At 31.8% G+C, this 12109-nt stretch overlaps 2 protein-coding genes across 3 annotated transcripts; one reads left to right on the forward strand and one right to left on the reverse strand.

Annotated features, from left to right (window-relative positions):
- Positions 1-2413: 2413 nt before the first annotated feature.
- LOC105775910 (hypothetical protein) lies at positions 2414-3634 on the forward strand. Of its 2 annotated transcripts, none has more exons than XR_008190256.1 (3): positions 2414-2962; positions 3084-3135; positions 3243-3634. XR_008190256.1 is itself a non-coding variant. In XM_012598405.2 (3 exons), exons 1-3 carry the CDS (start codon positions 2811-2813, stop codon positions 3432-3434), a joined length of 393 nt encoding a protein of 130 aa, XP_012453859.1. In that variant the 5' UTR covers positions 2414-2810; the 3' UTR covers positions 3435-3634. The 2 variants fall into 2 exon arrangements, 1 of the variants encoding a protein (XP_012453859.1); XM_012598405.2 differs by having other exon boundaries at positions 3246-3634.
- A 6331-nt stretch (positions 3635-9965) lies between these two features.
- Positions 9966-11463, reverse strand: LOC105777869 (aquaporin PIP2-7). Its single transcript, XM_012601364.2, has 4 exons — positions 11071-11463; positions 10656-10951; positions 10420-10560; positions 9966-10314 (listed from the first exon to the last, which is right to left on the reverse strand). The coding sequence occupies exons 1-4, from the start codon at positions 11354-11356 to the stop codon at positions 10195-10197; spliced, it is 843 nt and encodes a 280-aa protein (XP_012456818.1). The 5' UTR covers positions 11357-11463; the 3' UTR covers positions 9966-10194.
- Positions 11464-12109: the final 646 nt, after the last annotated feature.

Raw genomic sequence — 12109 nt, forward strand, 5'->3', positions numbered from 1 at the left:
TTACTAAGCTTTATTAGGCATTCAATATGGAGGAATTTTTGAAAATATCCATAAATATCCTTTTAAATCAGATTTTGTATATTTGCTGAGAAAAGTAAATTTCATGTTGGGCTTAAATATCCGTAGACCCATTTTGGGCCAAACATTTCGCGTCACCCACATCGTACGAGTGTGCCCCAATGGATCTATACCCCCTGTGCGCAAGACAAGGTTCCAAGCTTAGTCATTTCAATTATCCTTTAAGTGGGTTCTCATATATATACACATCTTACACTTGGAATTTAACAAATGTGGTATCTAAGTTTTTCTTTTCCTCAACAAATATTCACAAGTAGCTTACTTTGAACATCAATTTCTCATTCATCACTTAACCATTTTCAGTATATGATATAGTGTTGAAAAGGTCTCATGGAGTAGAATATAAAACCATAATTTTATGATTCAACTCTCCACCTTTACCAATTGAGAATATGCCTCAAAGTTTCCAAAAATTACAATTTTTCCAACAAATGTGAGGAAAAATTATTTTTATTAATACTACAATTAGAATTAGTTTCAACCCTATTATTAGATATCGATAATGGGAACCCAATTTTAATTAGTAACCTCGATTTTAAAATTCAGTGGGTAAAAACAAGTTATCATTATGTGTATGTGATGCACTAGTAAAACTCATTCTAAAAATAAGTTTAATGAAAACTAGTGTGGTCGATTGCATATAAAGGATGAGTTTGAATTCTCTTAATGGATTTCTTTGTTTATTATTTAAATGTCTAAAGCAATGGAGACATTAAAGGAACTCTACCTATATAAACATAAGAAGTGACATCACTTCAACAAGTAGAGGTAAGGTCTCTCTTGTAAATGTTTATTATGAGTAAGATGAGCACATGTCCATATTAGTGCTAAAAATGAACAACCTCTGACAAAAATATAAATGAATAATATATGTGATGTTATTGCAACTTCTAATATTAGGAGTTGTGGTTCAATCTTCGACACCAACAACTTCATTAGAACACTAAAATACATTTGCTAATTAATGTCTCAAATTAAGAGATCATCTTGTACGCATAATATCGGTTTGTGTGAAAGTTTATGAAGTTACTAACATTTTAAATTAAGGGAGGATTGTTAGTAGTTTATAATGTTGGTATGTAATAGTATTTTTTATCTAGAAAAGTCTAACTAATTTTAATTATTACCAGATAGATGTGTTGTAAAGAAGTAACTTTTGTACGTAAAGTTATCATATAAAGATATAAATTTATATAAAGTTACTTTCAAAACAATACAACCCTATAAAAGGGTATTTTATTACAAGATACATCTATATGAAAAGATATCTCACGAAAATATACACTTATTGGATGTCTATATAAATAGCTTTTTGTTAACCATTTTCACTGTTTTGCTTGAAGTGTTGAGGGTTTTGTTGTATTTGTAAGTATTTTAAAACCTTAAAAGAAATGTTCTACACTCCTCAAAACCGTTATATTTTAGTAATAATTTTCTAATATTCAATTAGAGTTCTTTCGAATAGAATGAACATTAATGATCTATAACAATGAGATTCAATAGTATAATGTTAAGAGTAAAATCAAGGGTGGTATATATAGATTCGATCACAATATTAGCAATGAAATGATAATGAAAAAGAAATTATTAAGTAGCTATTAAACTAAAAATTGTATATAATGAAAATTTTGGATTATTTTATATTTACGAAATTATTAAAAATATGTTAAAATATAATTTCAATAATAAAACAACAATATGTACAATATTTTTAAATTTATTTTTATTGCATATGCAATCATTTATTGTCTATATAAATAATGATGTAATTATTATATAACATTACTAAAAATCTGTTAAGTATAATTTCAGTAATAAAATAATAATATGTATAATATTTTATTCTTATTGTATATGTAATCATTTATTTTATATAAATAATGCCGTAATTATTATTTATTTTTACATATTTATTAAATTATTATGCAAAATAAATTTCATTACCTAAGTGAATAAATTAATCCAAAAAAGAGAAGCACATCAATAAAAAGAACCCAAAAGGGTTATAAATGTAAAAATAATCCTCTTATGGAGGACTTTTCTCTCAGTGAATCCTAAAGTAGGGAGGAGAATTGTGTGAAAAATGGCAGCCAGCCAGCCTTAGGTGGAGGTCTAATTAAAACGTGATTCTTACAACAAACCTTTTTATTTTATTTTAACAAGAAACAAGGTCTAAAGTGTCCAATTATAATCTATACGTGCTGCAACACATGACTTTGCCTTTATCTGAGTTTGCATTAAGAACCGTACATGTATGTATGTATGAAATAATGAAGTTATTATATTAATTGATAATCCTGAAATGGGAGGAGAAAAATTCCAGGTGAGGAAACTTGGGCGCAATTAATTATAGGCAAAAATGAGAAATAGAGGAAAACTAGGAGCTGGAAGCCAATGGCAGCTACATATAGTCAAGAGTCTCTCTCAAGACCTTTCCTATATCCACTCTTAGCCAAGCAAAATATATCTCTCCTTCACTTGTGCAAGTTCTCTACAACCCAATGTGGCTTCGGCTTCTTTCATCTCTATTCTCTCTCTTTCAATGGGTGGCATTGCCTGCCCAGTCTTCAATTTAAAAAGGATGGTTTATTTATTTATTTCCATTTGAATGAGAGCTTAATATTAAAGAAAAAAGAAAAACATAAAGTCACAAGTTACTGTTGTGTTTTTTGCTTGTGACTTCGAATTTCGCTTCCTTGTTTGGAGAGGAAGGCCGAATCCAAGACAGAAGTATGCAGCACTTTCCTGTTAAAAGCAATCTCCTTGATTCAGACACCACCAAGTTTGGTTTTGGAGGTAATGAGCAGCCCCTTTGCCCCAAACCTCGTCGCCTTGGACCTGCTATTCCTGACTGTCTCAAACCACTCCGATGTACCAAACACAGGTTTGTTTCATTGATTGCCCTTTCTATCTTTTTAATCAAACATGTTCCTATTACAAATGCCCCCTTCCCTGAAATATCATTTCATTCCTACTATTTAGTATAACCAAACCTACAATCACAGACAACCCTATACTGATGGGAGAAGTGGAGTTCTAAACATGATTACCGTGAAGGTTAGTCACTATAACTTGAGAAAATATTTTTTATTACGAGGCATTGTTCAAAGAATGAAAATGGGAAATGATGATTTCTAATATCTATCTGTATACGAATTATCAAGTAGACAAGCGAGGGAAGAGAATCAAGTTGCAATGGGTGCTCGCCATCCTGTTATGGAGGGTCGCCACCAGGGCGAACAGGCAATCCCTTGGTTCATGACGTGAATTTCATTCATCAAATGGAGCTTCTCTCGCCCTTAAGCCGAGGCAAGTTTTCAGATAAATTTGGCATCGCCTCTGCCTCCCCTGTTTGAGCATTAATGGTCCACAACAGGCAACAACAGCCTTGAAATGGGGCAACTACTCTTTTCTTGGGAAATTTTGGTAGACTTTTATTTCCTTTTTCTAATTTTATTGTGGATTTTTGTCTGTAAATATCATCAGTTAAAAATGGACTGATCAGATGTCTCTTGTACATAGCATTTTCATCATCAAGCCATTGTTTCCATATTAATCCTTTCAAATCTTTCTTCCTTTTTTCTTTTTTTTTTTTTGAATGATTATACATATCCTTTCTTCACAAAAGGAAGAGTGTCTCTTTTCTCAATAAATGCAATCCTCCTCCCTTTCTTGGTCTTCTAGTTTTATGACTGATTCAAATTTGAAACTAAACTATATATATTTGTATAGTTCAAATATAGATATTCGAACGAAAGTGTTGAGTATAATAATAAGACATTGCACTTTCAAATAAAAAATTCAAGTTCGAACTAATATAAAATTTTCACGATTGTAAAACTAATATAAAAGATGTACATTGATTTTTAAAAAAATAAAAATAGGTATAATGACTTTTTTGACCCTCAAATTTTACACACAAACAAAAGACATTTTAATTCTCCATTTAATTTTTCCTCTCTTTTAGTCTTTGAACTTGCATTTTTTTTATCAAATCACCTTAAAATGGATGGAAAAATTACTGCTTTAATGATGTGGCATACATGTGGACTTCCATGTGGATAACATGTCATCATTTAATTATTTTTTAAATTTTAAAAAATAATTAATTGCTGACGTGTCATTCACATGACAATCAAAGTGTATGCTACATCAACAAACTTAAAAGAAATTAATTTTTCTATCCATTTCGGGTGGTTTGATTTAAAAACACAAATTTAAAGATTATAAAAGATGAAAAATTAATAGAAGAATAAAATATTTTTAAAAAAATTGGAGGACCAAATAAGTCATTATGCCAAAAAATATAAATGATTATGAGAAATCAAAATTTGGACATTTATTTGATAAATGGTGTGCTTTATATATATATATTTTAAAAGCATTGTTAATCAATATCATTTACTTATTATATAATTTCTCTTTAACAGTATTTTAATTTTAATTATCCTAAATTTTATGTTAAATAATTAACGGGAATATTTGGAGTTTAAGATTTTAAAATTTAAAGTTTAAGGTTGTGATTTAGGATAGGGGCTAAGATATAAGGCTTTAAGATACAAGTGATTCAAGATTTTGGATTGAATTAAGATTTAGGATTGATATGGAAATTAAGGTTTAGAGTTTTAGGTTGTATTATATAAGTTATGAGAATAGGACTAATTCTAGAATTTATGGTATGGGGTTAGGATATAAGAAATTTATTTTGTAAAAGTAATATGGAGGTATTGCATTAAAAGTTAGATTGTATTTTGTTCCCTTTATTTAAAAAAAGTGGTAAATTAACTCTTGTGCATTTGAAAAAGTGTAAATTGATCATTCTGTTAAAAATTCATCATTAAACAATGACGTTGAATGTAATATTCAAGGTAGAAGTTTTTTTTTTGTTTGGAAAAAACATAAAAATCCAACGTGGTAACAGTACCATAAAGGCCTCTGTATTAGGAATCAAATTATATTTTGCCCACTCTACTCAAAAAATGGTTAAATTAGTCCATGTATGTTAGATTTAAAAAGTGAACTGGTCCTTCTATTAAAAAATCCTTCTATTAAAAAGTGAACTGGTCCTTCTATTACAATTTAGTCCTTCTATTAAATAAGGATATTTACGGAGTTAGTGCATATATGAATTGAAATTTGGATAAGCAATTTAGTTGAAATTGTGATTAATTAAGGCTCAGGGACTAAATTGTAAAGTTTAATCGTTATAGATTTTTAATTAGGAAATGGCTTAGGGACTTAAATTGTAATTATCCAAAGAGCCAAAATGGTCAATAAACCATTTTAAAATAGCTGATTGTGGATTGTAATGATGATTGGTGATTAAACTAATTAACTTTAGTTAAAATTATAAGAAATGATTAATTAAAAGTTAATTTAGATTAAGCAAAGCTTAATTACACATATATAAAGGAATTTAAGTGGAAGGAGAGATGATAAAAATCTTCTCCAACTAGCCAAAGTAGGAAAACCTAAGAGAAGAACGTCATTTTTGAATCCTTGCACTTTCTGCTTTGATTTTAAGTAAGTTCCTTGGCCATTTTTCTTTGATTTTTATGGAAATTGATTTAGCTAGCCCATGTACTAATTCGTAAAATTTTTAATGTTTTTGAAAGTTGTCATTGTTGAGAATTGAATGAAATAGGTGTGAAGTTGTTAGAAATTAATCTTAGTTTAAGAAAAGGACTTAATTGTAAAGCTTAGTTGTTAGTTTTGTACATTAGAGACCAAATTAAATAAAATAAAAAACTGATATGAAATGTTGATAGGAATAGAAAATAGAAGGTCCCTGATGAGTTGTAGTGAAATCAGATTTCAATCTGAAGCCCTAAATTGAAAGTTGTGCTTTTCTTGGTTTTAGGGACTAAATTGAATAATTTGCAAAGTATGTGTAAATTGGTAATTGGTTATGAATTGAATAGAAATTGATTGTATGATATGTTTTGTGATTATTTGTAGCTAATGTTGACACGAAAGCTTTAAGAGGTAAAGGAAAAACGAGAGTTGTCGATGAGAGACGCAAGACCATGGTTTGTACATTTATGATTTAAGGTCGTTTTAATTGATTACATCTCCATGTTAAATGTATTTAGAAATATGTGATAATAAAATCTAATGAATTGAGCTTAATTGTGGATTTGCCAAAATGACGGGATAAATTAAATAAGTTTTAAGTATGAATTGCTCAGAATATGATATGTGCTATAAGATTTGATGAAAATGTATTGAATGAAATGAATCTTATGTGATATGCTAATTGATTGGATTGTCAATATAATTGATAAATGGTAATTGTACTAAATTGTAAATGAGTTGAATATGGTACCCTATTAGCTATTTGGCCTGTGTCAAATAGAGTTGGAATACCATAGGATTGAGTTGTGTACGGGATTATGCTCTTATGCACCAGGATGTACCTTATGTGCCAGATACACGCTTTGTGCGCTAGGATGCACTTCGTGCATCAGTATGCGCTTTGTGTGCCAAGATGTGTTTTGTATGCCAGTATGCACATTACATGCTAGTTACCCTACTTCGGTTTATCTGATGATTCACTTTGGTGCCAGTTTGGTGTGTTTGTTGGACAATCCGAGTATACATTCAAGTTCGAGTAAGGTTAATAGGGGTTGTAAATTATAAGTTTGGTAAATGATGTGAATATGGTAATATATGATGCTTTTGAACCAATTATGTATATATGTGAAATTGGGATGGATTGAAACATGTTAACAATTACGTAAATCAATTAAAATCGAGCCCTAGGGGCCAAAATGAACGCAAATGAGTCGACATATTCTAGAAACGAGCTGAATAAGATGGCAACAAAGTAAATGAATTGTGTGTCATATTACATGGATAATGTAATGTTGATGATATGTTATAAAGAATGTTTGATTTATGGCTAATATTGAATTGGTCTGTAAGGAAATGTTGGCTATTGATAGGTAAATTGTAATTGGTCTAAATTGGGTATGTTGTTTTGGTATTTGATACCAATATGGTTATGTGTTTTGATTGATATTGGAAAGGTTGATAACTAGCATATGTATTGGCTAGATGTTATGTACAAATTGCATGTTTTAGCTTGAAGTTTAATGTTAATGCTTATGTTTTATCTACCTTAAATTGTAAATGTACCACTAAGCATTATTGTTCAGTGCATGATTTGTTTTCTCCGTGTGTAGGTATAAATGAACCTCGAAATTTTGAGAAGTCATTCCAACATCCAAGAATCGATTCTCCGAATCAACAAAGTTTGTAATGTACCTTTTGAATTGCATGTGGCATGTACCTAGGATTTTTTGTTGGTTTTTGTATGGTAAATTGTTGAAGATAGAATTGGTAGTTGATGTTAGTGTGAATTACATTTTGGCATATGTTGACTTGATTTCAATTGGGATGCTGATAATTTGGTTGTATGGGAATATATATGTGTGATTTCAAGTCACTCAAACTTGTAACAAGTTGATTTTTGACGTAACAATTTGTCACGTTGCGATGAGAAATGACTCAGGATTCATGTTGCGACGACGTAGCCTGGAGGTTACAATGAACCTAAGTCAGAGAGTAATGTTGCGATGAGGAAACCCCGAAATCGTGAAATCAACTCAAAATTTTTTAACCTTTACAATTTGATCATTTCTACCTCGGATTAACAAAAGAGTTTTTGTAAGCTCGTATAAGACCCGAAAATGATTATGTATTGTTTAATACACATGATTTACTTGTATTTAAATGTATAATGACGTTGGATTGAATGTTATTGATTGTAGTTGTTCTGGCATCGGATGTGACACCTTGTAGCTTGGACTTGACGATTGGGTCGAGTATTGGGGTGTTACAAGTAGTTTCTCAAATAATTATTAAATTTTATTGAAAACTATTTAAAAATGATTGAGAATTAGATTCTTAATAATTTTCTATAGTTTTCAAATAAATTTCTATTATTATTTTTGAATATTTCTTTTAAAAAAATGTTTATTTTAAAGATTTTTTTAAAAATATTTGTTGACATGATAAAAGTCAAATCAGCATGAATTACACGCGACACACCACATGTCGTTGTTTGATTGTTCAGTCAATCACAACATCACTTGACAGTAGAAATGGATGAAATTTTTAGAAGAATGATCAATTCGTTTTTTGATTTAACATATTAAATTGCCAATTTTTAGTTGAGGAAACAAAATACAATCTAACTCCTAGTACAAGATCTCCATGATATTTTACCAATTTAATTAGAGTTAATTTGATGTTTCTAAATGTATTATATTATTCACGACACTGGAAAAAAATGTGAAGCCACGTAGTTTATTGGGTGCCAAGTAATATTTCAATATCATCATAATGTTCACATCGACTCAAAGAATGTTAAGTTCATTGCTATTTATACCTATATATGTGTGAGTATGTGTGTTCTTCTTTTGGTTTTTTCTTGGACAAGTGGAAAATCTTTGGTTCAAGTTGATTACATAAGGGGGAAAAAATCTGAGGTTAATGGGAAAACATTTAAAGTGCTGCTGACCTTTTTATCTCATTGAAGTAAATATGAAGCATCCAAATCATAATAGATGAGAGAGGAAAGGTTTTAGGTAATGCTGACATTTTTGGAGGCCCCTTTTTTGACAATGTGCATGGAAATAGTTAGTCAATATCCTACCGTAGCTTGTGGAACCTCACTAGTGTGCAAATTTCGGGTAAAACCGAATTAATTTGATCGGGGGTTGGTTAATAATTTTTTAGAAGTTTGGTTAACGGTTAATTCGGTTCGAAATCAGTCGGTTAAGTGAATTAACCGAATTTAATAAATAATATTATAATATATAAGTATTCGGTCGATTCTGTTAATTTTTTGAAAATATAAATTAATCGGTCAGTTAACTCGGTTAATTTTTTATATGTTTTATACTTATTTTAACCAAAAATAAAAAATATATAAATTCCGGTTAATTCGGTTAACCGATTGAATTAACCGAAAAAATTTGGTTCGGTTAAATTTTTTTTAAAATTTCGGTTTAGTTAACGGTCAAGGATTTAAAAGGGTCGGTTAACTGATTGAACATCCCTACTAGGCATGCATGGGAAATGTGAGGGAAAGACCTCTTCTAAGCTATTCCAACTTTTAAATATAGATATTAGATTTATGACGTAACCATGATTTGAATAAAGAATTATATTATTAATGTATTTATTAAAAATCAAATGATATTTTAATTATAATGATAAATTTAAAGATTAATATGCATAGTGTTTTTAATTCAGATTTCATTATACATAAATTTATATTGATTCAGAAAAGTCGGGTACCATATAGGTAGGTTGTTTAATTATATAGAGCTTTTATTTTATATACCTCTATCATATATCCATACTTGTGGAGGTGACATAAATGTAAATATTGTGAATGGTTGGTAGACTTGCACCTACACATTCAACTCCTAATTTAAAATATGCTAAACTTAGGCATGTGCGGGTGAAAGAATATAATTTTATAATAAATAATAAATGGTGCTTTGCATAAATGTTTAAAATTATAAAGGTTTAACTTGGTATATTTTGCTATTTATTGTGTAAAAAGATATACAAATAATAAAAATACTCTAAAAAAAGTATAATTTATTTAAGAATATTATTATTATTTAATTGAGTTGGTGTTTGGTTAGAGTGGCAGTATTGATTGATGTGAAATTATAGAAAGAAAAGCAAGCCCTAATTTTGCGCCATAGATAAATCCTAGAGTACCCAAATGAAAGGGCAAGTGCGGGGCGTCTAGTCACGTAATGCTGTCTTCTAATGCAAGAAAATGGGTTTCCCCAAGGCTTCATCTGCCTGTCCATTTTGCGAATTCAATGCATGCAAAAAAGGGAAAAAAATAATAAAGAAAAAAGTAGGAATGTTCAGCATGTCGATATCGATTCATTAATTATACAAGCCTGGTCGTGGCATTCATATTTGCATACCTACTCCACTGACTTTTTTCCCCTTTCATTCAAGAATCATCCAACAAGGCGGTAATGTTACAAGTCACTCACAAGTGCCAACACTGAGAAAAATTAAACACAGAAATCCATATTATTTATTACTTAGGGATAGACAGCATCTAAGGAGACGATGAGGTTAATTAGTAGGGCTGCTGCGGAAGGATTTCAAAGCTTTGATGGCTGTAGCTCTCAGTATGTACTGATGATATGCTGCAGCGGCAATCGCTCCTATGAAAGGGCCAACCCAAAATATCCACTGTTTTTATCACCGCCCAAAGAAAAACAAAGTTAATATTCAATCATCATCCATATATCACAAATGGCCAAAATATAATGTTGGAAAATGAAATTAACTATAAACCTGATCATCCCAGGCTTTTTCATTGTTGTAGATCACAGCAGCACCAAGGCTCCTAGCAGGGTTTATGCCAGTGCCAGTGATTGGAATGGTGGCCAGGTGAACCACAAACACAGCAAATCCTATTGGCAAGGGAGCTAGCACCTAAATTAACCCACATCCAGAAAACTTAGTTTACTTATAACATCAAAATAAAGTTTCAGAATAAAGACTAGCTTTTCTGCTACTATAAGACTCACAGGGACGTGGGAATCACGTGCGCTTCTTTTGGGATCGGTGGCTGAGAAAACGGTGTAGACAAGCACGAAAGTGCCAATAATCTCGGCTCCCAAAGCGGTACCTTTTGAGTACCCAGAATCCACAAGGTTGGTGCCGCCACCTAGTCTATTGTAGGGGTGCTTCATTAATGACTTTGCTAAACCTGCGCCACAAATAGCCCCCAGGCACTGCGCAACCATGTACGCTACCGCTCGAAACAACGAAACCTTCCGGGCCACGAACAACCCCAACGTAACTGCCGGATTAATGTGACCACCTGTTTAAAGTTTAACCACAACTTTACATTTGATGCACTCGTGTAAATGAATTATTCTATTTATGTAAAGCATCAACGGCATACTCCATTAAAAAAAGGCAATTGGTTTCGGTGAATACCTGAGATTCCGGCGGTGCAGTAGACGAGAACGAAGATCATGCCACCGACAGCCCAAGCAATACCAAGAGGACCGACACCGTCACAGAGGCCTGTTTGCTTTTTGTGACCGATGACAGTGGCAACTAAAATATAAAGAAACAAAAGGGTAGCAACGAACTCAGCTAGGAGAGCTCTGTAAAAGGACCAGGTCTTGAGCTCTTCCATGTCCAACAAGCGAGCTGGTGGGGGGTCTACGTAATCCTTCCCATGTAGCTGTTGAACTTTGCCATCTCTACTATTTTCCATGGCCGCTACCTATTTTCCTACTACCTTGGTTAATTTTGCTCAAACCGAGCTGCTGTTATGCTTGGCTTGCTCTTGCAATAAAGGCTAGGCAGTTGTGATTTCTTTCAGAATAAATAAGCTTTTTCTACGAACGATAATGTTAGAGGGAAAATCCATCGCATTGCATTTACAGCTAGCATGTGACAGAACAATTAATGCCCGATAGTTTGGGTTGTTGGCAAAGCCCACCTTGTGTGCCGTCTAATCAAAAGGAAACCAAGCCTGAAAGTTTGTTTTTTTTTCTTTTTTTTACCGAATCACTCTTCATAAAATGGAAATTAGAAGCAAGCCATTCTTGATATTTCTCTTTTGATTTGCAATGTAGATCTCGACTCTTCTTCTTCGCAATAAAAATTTCCAAGCTTTTTGATATCCTCTACCAAACGTTTAACACAAAGAGGAAGGTGCATCTCAAAAGTGTGATGTCCATTAATTCGCCTAAGAGGTTACGTCCAAGAGAAATGGAGGGTAAAATTTTATGAGGAATATGAGGATTCAGTATGTGATAAGAAAGGAAAAGACCCTATAGTGGTGACATCAACTGGATTTGAAGTTAAGAGAATTATATTTGACAGTGGAAGTGCTATAGAGGTTTTAATTTGGGAAGCGTACCAAAAGATGGGGTTGAAAAAGTAGACTTTGAAAAGGGCGATCCCTTTATATGGCTTCGCTAATCATTCGGTTCAGGTAAAGGAGTGCATCACCTTACCTGTT

This window comes from Gossypium raimondii, chromosome 10, assembly GCF_025698545.1.
Source record: "Gossypium raimondii isolate GPD5lz chromosome 10, ASM2569854v1, whole genome shotgun sequence".
NCBI classification, from domain to species: domain Eukaryota; kingdom Viridiplantae; phylum Streptophyta; class Magnoliopsida; order Malvales; family Malvaceae; genus Gossypium; species Gossypium raimondii.